This window comes from Lepidochelys kempii, chromosome 9 (genome assembly GCF_965140285.1).
Source record: "Lepidochelys kempii isolate rLepKem1 chromosome 9, rLepKem1.hap1, whole genome shotgun sequence".
NCBI classification, from domain to species: Eukaryota; Metazoa; Chordata; order Testudines; family Cheloniidae; genus Lepidochelys; species Lepidochelys kempii.
Window position 1 is genome coordinate 97,918,294 of NC_136388.1, and position 15,270 is coordinate 97,933,563.

At 37.7% G+C, this 15,270-nt stretch overlaps 1 protein-coding gene across 10 annotated transcripts in view; it reads left to right on the plus strand.

Moving 5' to 3' along the window:
- MAP7D3 (MAP7 domain containing 3) overlaps positions 1 to 15,270 on the plus strand; it is a 165,797-nt gene that overhangs the window by 128,770 nt on the left and 21,757 nt on the right. For 4 of the 10 annotated variants that reach the window (XM_078854265.1, XM_078854268.1, XM_078854267.1 and 1 more), the window contains exons 5-10: positions 539 to 653; positions 3,166 to 3,195; positions 8,563 to 8,664; positions 12,987 to 13,085; positions 13,530 to 13,628; positions 14,792 to 14,917. In XM_078854265.1, the coding sequence (XP_078710391.1) occupies positions 539 to 653; positions 3,166 to 3,195; positions 8,563 to 8,664; positions 12,987 to 13,085; positions 13,530 to 13,628; positions 14,792 to 14,917 (571 nt within the window). The remainder of the gene's footprint in view (positions 1 to 538; positions 654 to 3,165; positions 3,196 to 8,562; positions 8,665 to 12,986; positions 13,086 to 13,529; positions 13,629 to 14,791; positions 14,918 to 15,270) is intronic. The other 6 variants (XM_078854271.1, XM_078854272.1, XM_078854266.1 and 3 more) reach the window with 5 other exon arrangements.

Consider the following 15,270-nt stretch of genomic DNA (forward strand, 5'->3'; position numbering starts at 1 on the left):
TTAAGATTGTTTAATATAGGAACACTTGAAAAAATGTATAATCTATTTCAGGAGAATTCTGGAGTTTCATATCCTAATGGCTGCTTGGTTAGAAAACTAGAATTGACAGTTTAAACACTTGAGATTTTATAATCCTTCCTCCCACTTTATATTTATTTATAAGTCTCTGATAATCAAGACATCTGTAGATAAGAGTTGTTCTGTATAATATATCTGAACTGATACATAGTCGCTACAGCAGATTCTTGATCAAATGCACTTTGAATGCGTTAACCCTAAAAGTCTAATTTCACTTCAGTGTAGTACGTCTCTTTGTGAAATATTAGAGGAATATTTGTGCATTATATTAAAATGATTGGTGTCTTCAGTCTTTTAGCACGTCATATTTGTTTTAGAATTAGTTATGGTCACATGGTGAAGGTAAAACAGATGTTTTTGATTTCACGCTCTTCAGGGAAGAAAGATTATTTTGTGTTGAGCATAGTTGTGCTTAATAATGGTTTACATAGCCTTATATAGAGATATTATTTGGTAATAGGAGCGATATGAAGCAGTTGTGCATCGTACCTTGGAGCGGAGCCAACGTCTGGAAACACGACAGAAGAGGTGGTCATGGGGAGGGTCTGTAACTTCAAATTCAGACAGCAAGACTGGTAAGGGTTGCTGAAATTGAGTGCATTATGTTGATTTATAGTGTTGTTGCATTTATAATTCAGATACCTTGAAGACTAATTCAAAAGTAGTATTTATAATGCTGTTTTAAAGATTTCTGTTTAATACTGTTATTCATTATATTAAACAATATGCATCCTTTAATAGACTTGCTTTGAATACTAATTGATGATGCTCTGTGTTTTAAATAGAGGTTAAATGGGTAAGATGGCACAGGGGTTAATGCTCAAGCTTTTCAGCTCTGGAGTCCGTGTTGAATCCCATCTGAGGTTACACATTTTAAATATACTTGGTCTCAAACAGGTTCTTATTAAACCATCATGTATTTTGATGTAATAAGCAATTTTTGCTTATCAGAAGCCCAACATTAGAATAGTAGAACCGGATGACCTGCCTCCTTAATCACTTATCTATAATTTATAGGAAAAAACTGCATGATCATGGGGGACTTGAGTCTGAATGACATATGCTGAAGGTCTCATGCTGGCAGTACTAAAACATCCTTGGAATTTCTAAACATTATAGATGAAGATTTCCTAACTCAAAAAGTGTTGTGGCCAACACATTGGGAATTCTTTTAGACCTTGTCCTAGCAGATAGAGATGAACTGATCATAGAACTAAATATTAATGGCAGTTTAGGTACAAGTGTTCATGATTAGATCACATTTATAATGTACAAGCAAAATTAAGTCCAGACCAGTACTATGTATACTTGGTCCCTTATTAGGGCAAGTTTCACAAAGCTTGAAAATAATTATGAGCCAGATCAGCTGGGAGGAAGACTTTGATCTAGAAACTGTGAATGATAACGGGGAATCATTTAAGAACACAAAACCTCACAATCCCATAATTGAGGAAGATGGCTGTGCTGGTTAACCAATCCGCTTTAGAAGGGAAATGAAGACAGCTATTAAAAAAAATTAAAATAATAATATTTAACAAATGGAAGAAAGGTGAGATTGATAGTAGTGCATATAAATCAGAAGCTAGGAATTGTAGAAAATTGATAAGGGGAGCAGAGGGACACAGAGAAATCTATGTCCAGCAGAGTTAAGGATAATAAGGAGTTGTTTAAGTATATTAGGAACAAAAAGAATCCTGACAAAGGAACTGGTAAACTTATCAATAATATTGCAGAAAAGGCAGAAGTGTTCAATAAATATTTCTGTTCTATACTTGGGGGAGTGATAAATAATGAAGAGGACAGGTCACTGATTCAGAGGAATCTGAATTGCTTGGTAAGTTAGATGTAAGCAAACAATACATGTTTTAATATGGCTAAATGTATACATTTAGAAACAAAGAATATAGGCAATTCCTGTGGGATAGGGAAGCTAGCAAACAATGACTCTGAAAAAGATTTGGGGGTCATGGTGGATAATCAGCTGAACAAGAGCTCCTAGTATGATGTGTGCTAAAGAGCTAATGCGATCCTGGGATGCGTAAACAGGAACCTCAAGTAGGTGTAGAGAGGTTATTGAACCTCTGTATTTGACGACTGTTGCTGGAATACTGTGTCCAATTCTGGTGCCCACAATTCAAGAAGGATATTGATAAATTGAAGAGGGTTCAGAGAGGATGCACGAGAATGATTCAAGGACTAGAAAACAAGCTTTATAGCGACAGGCTCAAGAAGCTTGGTCTGTTTTGCTTAATAAAGAGAGGCTAAAGGTTGACTTGATTGGTCTAAGTTCTACGTGGGAATCAAATATTTAATAATGGGCTCGTCAATCTGACTGAGCAAGGTATAACACGATTCAATGGCTGGAAGTTAAAACGAGACGAATTCAGACTGAAAATAAGGCATACATTTTACAGTGAGGATGGTTAACCACGGAAATAATTTATGAAAGGTTGTGGTCAATTCTCCATCACTGAATTAAAAACACTCAGGATTGCATGTTTGTCTGAAAGAGCTGCTCTAGGAATTCTTTTGGGGCAGTCTATGGTGAGTGTTACGGAGGATGTCAGACTAAATGATCACAGTGGTCCCTTCTGGCCTTGGAATCTATGACTGAAATGAAATGAAAATAATGGGAACTGAAAGGAGGGCTTCACAATGTATGGCACTAAACATGATCAGGCCCTCACTTTCCTGAGCAATAAAAATATTTTAAGGGAAAATCAAACTTGGTATAGTGAGCTATTAATAATAACTTCTCAATTTCCAGTTGAAGAGAGGGAGGTTGTAAGGACAGTGATACATGCAAGTCCATGGGAATTTTAAAAGTAACTGCAGAAATAAAAAAACATACCTGAGCTCACTTTTGTTTTCTGCTCTAGTGTTGGAATTGTGTCAAAAATACTCAAGGTGGAATTAATTGTGGTGTTGACTGTCAGGCTGTGTCTAGAGCTTAAGGCCTAAAAAGTGTGTGTTGAAATAATAATTACAGCAATTATAAGTATTATTTCCACTTTCCCCATTTCTCTGTTGTTCTATTAAGTGCTATCCAGCCTTGTGATTTATCTTACAAATCTTGTTCTTCTACAGAGCCACAGACTGCAGATGAAGGTGGAGCTGGTAGTATTAATTTCTAAAATGGCCTTCTGCTATTACTTTATACTAACCGCTAACCTTTTGAACTGGAATTCTCACTTTCACTGATTGGAGTTAAGGGGAGTTACTTTTGCATAGCTGGAGCTGGGCCAGCAGGGCTCAGAGCACTGCAGAAGCAGCACACTTGGTCCTCTGTGTAGAGCATGCCCTGTATCTTTAACAATCCCTCCCAGCCAATTTAGGTGGGCCTTTCCATTGGTGAGATCATAAGGGAGTCTGAGACAGGGTATTATCTGCAGTTTAGTGCCTCAAGGATGAGGATATAAAGCATGGGGAAAAATGGGAGATCTTTCTGGTTCTGGGTATATGCTGAATGTATATTAATATGGTACTCTGTAAACCAGAATTTTGTAAACAATGATTTGGTACTTTGCAAACAGTTTAAACAATAGCTGGAGAAACTCCCCTGTGCACAAATTTGGTACATTTTACAAATGGTACATTTTCATGATCTAGTACAAACAGATATGTAGGGGAGCCTTTTCCTTTAACTATGTTTAATTTCTGTGGAAGGAGATTGCAAAAACAATGAGTGACAGTTATTCCAATGAGTGACAGTGATTCCAAACTTTTAAAATTCATTTTCCATTGACTTTCTAGCACCTTCCATGGAAGAGGTTGAGACACACTCATAGACTAATTAATTTATAAACAATTCAAATGGTTTCTAAGGCCAAGTCTACACTTGAAGGGCTTTGGTGGTATATTATACTGGCAAAAGCACTTTCAGTGTGGACACCATTTATACCAGCCAAACTTTTTTGCTGGAAAAATTTATTCCAGCAAAATAATTGCCTGGTAGAACTGCATCTACACTAGACACTCTTGCCGGCACAGCCACATCCGTCAGGGATTATGCATCTTCACGCCCCTGAGTGACATAGCTACGCTGGCAAAGGCTTGTGGTGTAGATCTGGCCTATGCGTAATCAAGGACATTTAATTTTTGTAACTGAGGGCTAAAATGACAGCCCCCTCATGTGAGACCCAGCTAAGTCTATGAGCACTGAAAAAATCTGTGCATGCTTGTAGCTGCACTAATCTAGTCCAGTTGTCTCATAATACTGACAATATGAGGCTTGAAAACTCAGTAAAAGTGTAACTGAGCATGATTTAACTGCCCGATCTTATTCTGGCAGCCATAGCACATTTTCCCCTTTTCTTCTGCTCCCCTCAGCATGGACTGGCATTTTTTTCCAAAAATTAACCAGTTTGACTGGATCGGTTCGCCTCTATTAAACATGTGATCCTGAGATACATGTATTAATTCCAGTTGTTTTCCACTATCCAGTCTAATTTCTCTTGAAAGCCAAATTAGAGTATCAAGTTTTATCCTATTTCTGGAAGTCATATTTGTCTCTGCTCTTTTTTGTTTTCCCCATTTCTAAATGACAGCAAAAACAAAATGTGCTCTTTATTGCTCATCGTTAAAGACAGCCACTAATAATAAGCCTTTACTTCCATCTTGTTCCTGAAGGACATAAGTCTTGAATGTATTTCTCCTCTCGTTCTTGATGTCACTATCCAGGTCCATCAAAAATTACCAGAGTCTTCCAACAAAAATGTCAGGCCTCGTATTTCTGATGTAAAACAACAAGACTTGATATGTGTATACATTATCAATTAGCAATAAGGGGCACATGCCCCTTCTTTGTTTTGCAGTTCACCCTTATGGGTTTTGCATAAGGTCTGTTTTGTCTGTTCATCAGTCTAAACAATCTTAATCTGAAATCTCTCATCTCATTTTTTGGGATTTTTTTGGTTGGTTGCTTTTGTTTTGATTAAAATATCTAGTCTTGTCCAAGAAACAGCAAGAGGTAAAGGTAAAGCAGACATTACAGGCCCTGGCACTGGAACATTCAGTTTACACTGAGACACAGAGTCGAGCAGTCACATATCTGCTATCAAAGCCCTGGCTGGGATGATTTAGTTGGTGTTGGTCCTGCTTTGAGCAGAGGATTGGACTAGATGACCTCCTGAGGTCCCTTCCAACCCTGATATTCTATGATTCTATCTAGTTTTAACTCTGTGAAGTTAAAATTCTGTGTTGGATTAATTTTTAAGATCTCTTGAGAAATTGAAACAAATTACTGCACCCTTGTCATGTTCAATATTTTGTGGGTCTTCCTGTGCCTAGTGAGCAAGAAAAGTGTAGGTTTTCCCTGCTTCTACTATGCTGAAATCGGTTAATAGTAACCTTCACATCAGAACTCAACATTTAGATGTAGAGAGAAATAGATAATGAATGCTTATCCAGAATGGTGTGCAATCACACGTTTTTGTATCCCTAAACTAATCTTTAGATTGTTTTCAGATGTACAGCCACCTCACCCAAGCAATAGTGTATAAAATCAACCCTGGAATCCATTTCCTCCTTTTTTCCCCTATCTCAAAGGTTGCCAATAGCCTCTAACTTCAGGCTGTAATATAGCTAGCTAGTATAAACAATGCCCCCCCTTTACTCTGCTACCTACACTATACACAAAATTGATTTGTATAAAAATCTTTTTGTTCCCCTTTCTCTAACATCTGTGTACCTTCAGTCCTTAGAATACATGGGGATCGGGACCATCCCTTTTCCGGTGTCTGAAAAATGCCTAACGTTGTGGTTGCTATAGCATTATCACATTATTGATTAATAATGTTTCAGTTTCTCTAACATCATCATTAGAAGAGAGTTACAGAATATTTGCAATATTGTCTTCTGACTGTCTGTTCTTGTGGCATATTCAGGGATAGGTTGGTCAGCTTTTAAATATGCTGGGAGACCAAAGCTATTCCAGATACAGCAGAAAAGTCTTCCATGTTTAGTAATTCATGATCCAAGAAAATGTAGCCCCAACAATCTTCCTTTCCAGGTACATTCTGTCATGATCAGAACCAGTTTCATGTGAATATAAATATTTAGAACTCTTGACCAAGCAAGGTAAATATCTGGCTGAGATAGCAGTAGATTCACAAGTGTACTGAAAAGTAAACCATACATAATTGGACATTTCAAGAACATCCGGAAGATCAAACCCTATATACGGGGAAAATATTGTACATCGATATAATGCGCATGATTCAGGATTACTCCCCATTGATGGTTAGGAATTAATAAAAAATAAAAACCCACAATCGAGCATTTTACAGTTAAAGTTGTTTTATCCGGCATGTTCAGGGAATGGGGGGTGCCGGTAAGTGAAAAATGGTGGTTTACTAAGAGGGAGGGAGTTTGGGTGCGGGAGGGGACTCGTGGTGCCGGATCCAGGGGCCCAATCACCTCTGGCAGCTTCTCACAAGAAGCAACCTGTCTCGGGTGCTCCCAGGCAGAGGTGCGGCAGGCAGCTCTGCTAGCTACCCGCACCCTGCCCTGGATGCTGGCTCCGTAGCTCCCATTGACCAGGAACCACAGCCAATGTGAGCTGCGGGGGTGGAGCCTGTAGGCAGAGGCGGCACACAGAGCTGCCTGCAGTGCCTCTATCTAGGACCAGCTAGGACAGGTTGCTGCTTGCGGGGAGCCGCCTGAGGTGAGTGGCCCCCAGATCCGGCACCCCATACCCCTTCCCAAACCCCCTCCTGCACCCCAACCCCCCACCGGCCTTGTGCCAACGGGACTATAAACAGGAATTACAATGAAGATCAGAAATGCCGGTTTATAGAGCTTTTCCACTTGGTGAAGTGCCGGATAAAACAGCTTTTACTGTACCATGGTATTAAGAGAGAAGTGGTTCATGCTAACAAATGCAGTTAGATTCTGTTAAGAAGCCTGGGAGAAATGGCAACATTGCATAATAAAAATACATAGTCCTTGACAGCAAAATCCCAGCAATTGCGGAAAGTTCCCTATCACAAAACCAGATGATGAAGTGCCTGAGAGACAAAGGTGCATGCCATTAGAGAATATGATGGTCATCAGACACGAAGTTTAACACCACATTCCAGTACCTATGTAGACAGTGTATGCACTTTGAAAAATTACCCTAGCATTATGTTGCATGCTTGCTCCAATTCTTGCAATTTTTTATATATAAATGATTTATAACTTTCTTTTTCCAAAAAAAATCCTACAAACACAGAACGAAGTCACCAATAATTAAGAAACCATTGATTTGATGCAATGAAAATTTTTGTCAGATAATTCCCTAGGACTTCAGAAACCATTCTTCCTGCTAATGGCCAGACTAAAGGAATAATTGAAGCCATCTTATCAAGTTATTAAAATTGTGTTGGCCAGACAGGTTAATTAGAGTTCATTAAGTTACATCCACCGTTTAGGATTCCAAAGCTTTCTTGCAAATGGAAATGCAAGTACCACGTACATATCTCTTGTTTCTAATAAGGTTTAGTTTTACAATGTTATATACCACTCATACTTGGAGTCAGTTGACTTTTTGATCGCTGAAGTTCATGTGAATAGTCAGGCTATTGCTACATGTTTTTGAAAATCCCACCCCTAGTGCATATCCTATAGTAAAATAAATAAATAAATAAACAAGGAAAGGGAAATAGCAAGGAAGTGATGGAAAATAACTATTAGTGGATGTAGTTTCCCTTAGAAAATTCCTGAAGTTCATCTAAAAACTCCAAAATCTGTCGCAGCTATCTCAGTTCTCTTGCATCTTCCCTTATAAAATAACCTTTGTGTTTGCCTTAGAAAAAGTGTCCCAAACTTAAATCTTCTTTTCTGGCATTTACTATTCAGGTGCTGTACAATAGATCTTTCAAATCATGCTGTGGGAGTGGAATGCCCTAAAAAAGGAAGCTTCTCTTCTTTCTCAGTCTGCTCTTACTTTGCTGTCCTTTCACGCCTCCTTAAAACAGTTTCTTGTGGTATCAGGGAGAGTAGCAATTCCGGGGTTTGTACGCTCATTCACATACATACATGCAGGCCAATCCAGTCAAATTCTCATATTGGCTGCTTCTAGAGGAAACTGCCATAGCATGTTGGGGAGCCTTTTGAAAAGGGAAAAGAAGCTTCTTCCACAGTAACCCTATTTTCCCTTTAGTATGGATTTATTTGCTAATAAGTTAACCAGCTTTGCCATTAACATTTGATATGCATGCAACATAATGTGCAGAATTTTAGGGTTTTACCATGCTGGTTTGTGCTACTTTTAGCATGCACTACCAGGAAATACTAACCTATCTCAAAGGGATTTGTGGTTTATGAATTGTTTGTAAAGTGCTTTGAGATCCTTGAGTGGGAAGTACTGTGTAAAAGAAACAGAGCAGAACTGGAAATGGCTTTTGGGAAGTAATACTTACACTTCCAAATTTATCCCCAGAGAAATATGTTAAAGGACACTTTCTGACTGATAAATGCTAAAATAAACATTTCTTTCTGCAGCCAACAAACGTTCCACATCCACAGCAAACCTCAAACAAACAGAAGCTGTCATCAACAAACGTTTGTCGTCTTCTGCAGCGCTTCTAAACTCTCCTGATCGGAGTAAGTGTTTTGGGTCTTTTGGAGGGAGTTTCTTGGCAAGTAGATGAGTTTACTGTTCCTCCAACCTACTTGTTAATTCGTGTCTCATGTGATCTCAAATGCATTTTACCCCATTTCTTAATCCAGCAGACTGCAGGTCTTTGACCCAATCCTTGGTTGTGATCTCTGTGTTAGAGCAGAAGAGTAATGGTAAAGATCACTTTTCATATTTCTAGGATAGTTTTATTAAAGCCAAATCTTGGTGAACAATTTATGAATTAACCATTTCACACCAACTCTAAGGGTTTAAATCACAGACTTAATTTTAGATAATACTAAACATAGTAATTGGGTTTTTGGGGATTTTTTTTTTTTTTTTGGTAAATTGCACAGATGACAATTATTTTCCTGAATGAAATAGATTCAGATCTTCGGTTGCATATTCACAACAGAAATAAATGTTCATCTTGGCATTAAAAATCTGTAGCATGGCCCTGAATTTATGCTCTACATATTGAAGCGCCCTGATTCCTTATAAGATGAAGAATTGTATCATAACATGGGCAAAAAAAGTGTGAAAATTCTGCTGTTCCCTTTTTCACATTGACTTTGGGCATTGCGGTTTCATGGGATGTATCTTCATATTAGCCATGCAGAATGCCTATACCATTAGTTCCAATGTATTAAACCAGTGGTTTTCAATCTTTTTTTCATTTGGAGACCCCTAAAAATTTTTGAATGAAGGTGTGGACCCCTTTGGAAATCTTAGACATAGTCTGCGGACCGCCAGGGATCTGCAGACCACAGGTTGAAAACCACTGTATTAAACTGTTGCACCTTACAAACTCTATAATGATGTACATAAGTTGTTTTTTTTTTCCCAGAATGGAACATTGTTTGTTTTCTTGGTTATCTCTGTTCTCTCCAAAACACTGGGGTAAACACTGCTGAGTCTACTACTGCTGAAGGATGTAATCAACCTGAAATCCAGTCAGTTTTTAAAAATGAGTTGCTGATATAACACTTACTCCAGTGTCTCCCTGTCAATTTTTGTGGTTTTACGAGTTGTATTTTATATTTTTAGAAGTTTTCTCCTGTTGTGTAACATCATACTAATAGGGGAAATACTATCAAATGCATAAAGTGAACAAGTTGGGGAAACTGAATTATTTTTCTCCTTTTTTCATTACAGGGAACATAAGTGTTACATGTAGCATTAAGTATGTTTTCAGACAGAAGTGATTTATTTAAAAAAACAAAAAACTGAACAAGCCCCAGTAAACATTACCAGTAATGCTATAGTTCTATGTCTCACTGCAGTTCCTCTTATGAAGTACATGTCCTAATGCCTTTTCCAGACCGAAAAGTTGATAGTAAGACTAGGAAGGTGGCTAATCTGCTTTTAGAGGAGAAACTTAAAAATGAATTCCACCACCACAAATAACTTCCTTTTTCTTTGATGATCTCAAGGCTAAGAGAGATCTCTCTGAACCCTCTGGAATGCTATGCTAACTCGTTTAGAGGACAGTCGTGGTGGACTGCTTCCCTCCTTCCAGAAATTACTATCCCTTATTGTTACAAAAATCATGCATAAATTGAGGAGAAAGGATAACTTTTTTTTTTCTGAAGCCTAACATGGAGACAGATTAAGGGCCCAGTCCTGCAAACAGGTATACATGTGGGTAACTTTACATGTGTGATTATCCCTGTTGAAGTCTGGGTCTACTTGTAATTAGAATTATTTATATATATCTGTGTTTGCAGGATTAGGCTCTAGCTACAAACCAGAAACAAAAAGGTATATAAAATTATGGTTTATATGCACACTAGCGCACACAGGAAAAAATATTTAATAAATTATCAGCCAAAAGGGATTGCTACTAAACCTTTTGCTGTTCTATAACAGAAACTGTGACAGAGCAACTTTCTCCAGTATTTTTGGGAAACCCTATTATATTAGGTGGCTTAAGAGAAATGCAAGAAGTCATACAATCCTAGAAATGGGCTGGAAGTCCTCAATTCCAGCCGTGTGGCAGGACCAAGTAAGCCTAGGCCATCTCTGACAGGTGTTTGTCTAACCTGTTCTTAAAAACCTCCAGTGATGGGGACTCCACAACCTCCTTTGGAGGCCTATTCCAGAGCTTAACTACCCTGAGAGTTGGAAAGTTCTTCCTAGTATCTAACCTAAATCTCCTTTGCTGCAGACGAAGCCCATTACTTCTTGTCCTACCTACAGTACACATGGAGAACAATTGATCACCATCCTCTTTATAACCATCCTTAACATACTGGAAGACTTTTATAAGGTCGTCCCTTGGTCTTCTTTTCTCAAGACTAAACATGCCCAGTTTTTTTCAATCTTTCCTTATAGATCAGGTTTTCTAAACCTTTCATTATTTTTGTTGTTCTCTGAACTCTTTCCAGTTTGTACACATCTTTCCTAAACTCTGGTGCTCAGAATTGGACACAGTACTCCAGCTGGGGTAGAGTGCTGAGTAGAGTGGGATGATTACCTCCTCTGTCTGTCTGACAACACTCTTGTTAATACACCCCAGAACCATATTTGCCTTTTTTTGCAGCTGCATCACATTAATGACTCCTATTCAGTTTGTAGTCCACTATAACCCCCAGATACTTTGCAGCAGTACTATCATCGAGACAGTTATTCCCTATTTTGTAGTTGTGCATTTGATTTTTTCCTTCCCAAATGAAGTACCACAGCTGTTCCGGAAAGTGAAAACAGTACGGGATAATTATGGCAAATCACTCAGGTTATAACACTTCCAGAGAGGTATCATGTCCTATGGAGGCTTGCATAGTCTGGTTCAGACAGGATTCTCCCAATGTCACCAGACAAAGATAGGACTTTTAGATAAATAGCCGGTGCTTGAACTGATTCGGGGCCTTCTTTTTGGTTCTGGATCTAAGATGGATAAACTTGTAACCATAGGGAAAACCCAGTTGTGGGTTTTGAAGGACTAAAACCTACCAAAGCCCTAGGTTGTAGTTGGGGGTGACCTCTGTTAAAGTTTTTTTTACATGCATGAAGGTTTTTTATTGTTTTCTCTGTAATGCTTTTACCTTAAGAATAAATGTGCTTTCCTAGAAGGAGCTGTGTGTTACCAATGTATTGCAGGCAATTATAAGATAATAGCCATCTGAGAGAAAAGGAAAGCACAGATGCTGGCCTTTTAGGGAGCCTGGCAAGCTGGGGATGTCACAGTGTAAGGCAAGGAACTGTGTAGCGGGTCTCTGCCGAAAAGGGATGAAGGCTGAGAACTGGAAATCCTAAGTGAGTGTCCTTGGTGGAGCACAGAGTAGGAATAGAGGTTCAATTGCCATGAAACAATGTGAATATTCAGACTCTTTGGGGAAAATGTCCAGTGCTCACCTTTATTTTCTCTAACAACAAAGATTTAGATCAAGACTCCAAGATTTTGCTCATACCAGCCCAACAGGTCAGAGCAATTATACACTCTTGATCTGGCTTCCAGAGAGCAGCTAGTCTTTAGGTGAATGATGCATGGAATGTACACAACTCTTCAGGTTCTGCAGCAGCTCTTCTGTGTCCCACTACAGCTTCATAGAGGTGCCCAGCTGGTATGGTTGTAATTTGTGTGCTGGGTCTAGCCTGACACATTGTCATCTGAGATGCTGTTTTGTTTTGTTTTTTTTTTAAAAAGTTTAATCTGATCAAACATTTTTTTCTTTATTAGCCACATGAACTGTACTTATGTAGGGAGAATATGAAATTTCAAGTTCCTCCCACCACTAGAACCCAGCTGTCAAAATATAACAACCATTTTGCACACTGGGATGTGCTTCATAGCGGTTTTGTTCTATGTAATAGTATAATTCAGATTAATCTTGTTTTATGCCTTTAAGACCTATATATCTTTATGTAGAACTTCTGTTTTAAGCACTCTTTATATTCCTGATAATACTGGCCAGATAGATATTTTTATACTCTTAAACTGAACTGATTTAAAAACAAGTTAATCAAACATATTTTTCTTCAGTTCATCTAGAGCCTTATCATACACTTCTTTATTTAATCTTGATTGATTCGTGTCTCTCTTTTTTTCCTCTTTCTCTCTTGTTAACAGAAATTTGGTGTATAGATTAGAAATTTAAGAATTCAGAATGATTTGTGCTCTCAAATTATTTGAGGATGCACTTTTTATTTCTTGCCACAAGGTGGCTCTGTAGGGTTCATAAATCAATCAGATTTGATTACACTGCTATGGCTTATGCTGTATATAGAAAAGAGAGGTAGATGGTTAAAGGGACGCTTTAGGATTCTATATAAAATGTAATCATGTAATTTGCACTTTCATTTACAGGTACCACAAAGAGAAGTGCTTCATTAAACAGGCTGAGTAACAAAGTTTCTCTGCAGTCTGAGGAGCCACCACCAAAAGGTTCACAGGTGGAACAGAAAGGTGCAGGAAACATTTTTTTTTTTTTTTTTTTAAATAGGAGATAACAAATTGAATACTTCTTAAATTTAAATTGTGTTTAAACTGAAATGTCCAAACTTTGTTTAGAAATACTTCCACTCTGAACGGTGTAGACTATTGTGCATATAATATGACCATTTGGACTTTGGTATCGTTACGCACATTCTAGCAATATCAAACGTTGTATCCAGAATTCTGCTGTTTCTATATGCAAGTGGGTTTTCTCTGAAGCTGTACTTGGGGTGGGTGAGAAGTAAACCAATACGTACAACTTGTGTGATCAAAGTATTGCATAATGATTAACAATTCTGGTTTATAGGTATTCTTGGCAAAATATTTTTTTTAAAGAAAGGGAGTGGGCAATTCAGAAAATCAATTATGCAAATCTCTTGTTAAAAATAATATTCCTTTGCGCTTGTTCTCTAGGAGGAACAGAAAAGAAGAGGAGCACGTCTTTGAATAGAATAAGTAGTAAACCTCATTCTTCTCCTGAACTAGAGAAAGTGAAAAAGGAAGAAAGACCAGGTGGTTAGCTATTTATAAAACTAAATCCTAATCTTGCTATTTAAAAGCAATGCACAGTAAAATTGGATAGAATTATGTGGCTTGAGTAGTTTCTTCTGGTTCCTCTATATCTGGAAACTTAGTGAGAATTCTAATTATTTAGTAGTAAAGATTAAACTCTTTTTTTGTCTCTGACAAAAAATCCTGTCAGGGTTTTTGTGAATTATACTTAATCATGCTAGAAGTAGGTGAGCAAAACGACAATATATACAAGTCAAAGAGCTAAGACTTGGAAAGATAATCTTTATAAATTTAAGATAAAGAAATAATTTCACTTTAAACATTAATATTTTTTCATGTATCTTATTCTGTTTGGCTTTAAAAGCTCTGTTAGTTTTTCAGTTTACAAGCAACTTCTTTGTTCCTGCAGCTGGACTATGTGCCCACAAGTTAAGGGGGAAATCTGTTCTCATTTGTGTCTCTGCTTTTCTTTACATCCATCCTTAAAGTACAAGACACCTCCTTATTAAGAACTTCTTTCTGATAACTATTTTCTACTTGAAGCTAATGGATGCAAACTTCTTTAACAAACATCTCCCTTTCAATTAGCACATTTGAAATTTTCCTTTTTAGCAGCTCTTTCCCTGGTAAAAAACTACGGTAGAATGCTTGGAACCCCTTTTCATATTGAGTTGACAATGAGATCACTATATATGTGAGCTTGTGTGTGCAAATAAGACTTAACAATAGCTAACAACTGTTGGCAATAATTTGCAAGGTTTTTCTCTGGTTTGTGCCACCAGTCTGTTGTAATATCCTCTGTTGCATCCTAACTTCCAATGAAGATAACCTCTGCAAAGCTGAATCGAAAGCTGTCCATGTTTTGACTTAATTTCAGCACTCCATCTGTGTTTTATGTTTGTTTACATATCATTCTATGCACATAACAATTAGTAGTAAGTCAAGGACAACAAATGCAATCCTATTTGATTGCAATGTTTAATCCTGCTATACTATTATTATGTATTTCCCTCTTCATTACTTTAATAGTTCATTACTTTAATAGTTTTCTTTAATGTTATGATTTGCAACAGTACTCCCAAAGCTCCTTTTCTCTTTGATGCTGACTTTCTTCATTATATTACTTCATGTTGAATCCTTTTTGATTTGTTCCCATCATTCAGCTCGTCGCTCCCAGATCAGTCCTCTGGAGAGTAATGTAATCAGTCGCCTCCTCGCCCCCACACAGGCCTCCTTAGCTAGGAGTAAAAGTGCTGCTACATTATCGGCTGATGGACAAGATCCTTCAGGTAACAGGAGTGCAGTAAAAGCCTGAAAGTGATAGCAGTTGCTTTCAAAGCAAGCGTTGGTATGACAGTTGCTAACTATGTTACCTTTCAGCACAATTCAAACATTTAGTTAACACATCACTATATAAAATACTTCACTAACGTTTACTTTGGTAAAATAAATGCAATCCATATTTTATGTTGCATGTTTATTTTGCAGTTTCATAGAATAGTATTGGCTTTTAAGCTACAATACCAGTTCATTCATTCTGCAGAGAATTGTATACTGGTATTTATTTTTGCACTGAGCTGTCTGAGATCTGCATTTGAATTTAAGTGACGGCTTAGGAGGATGAACTGGAAACCCTAATAAC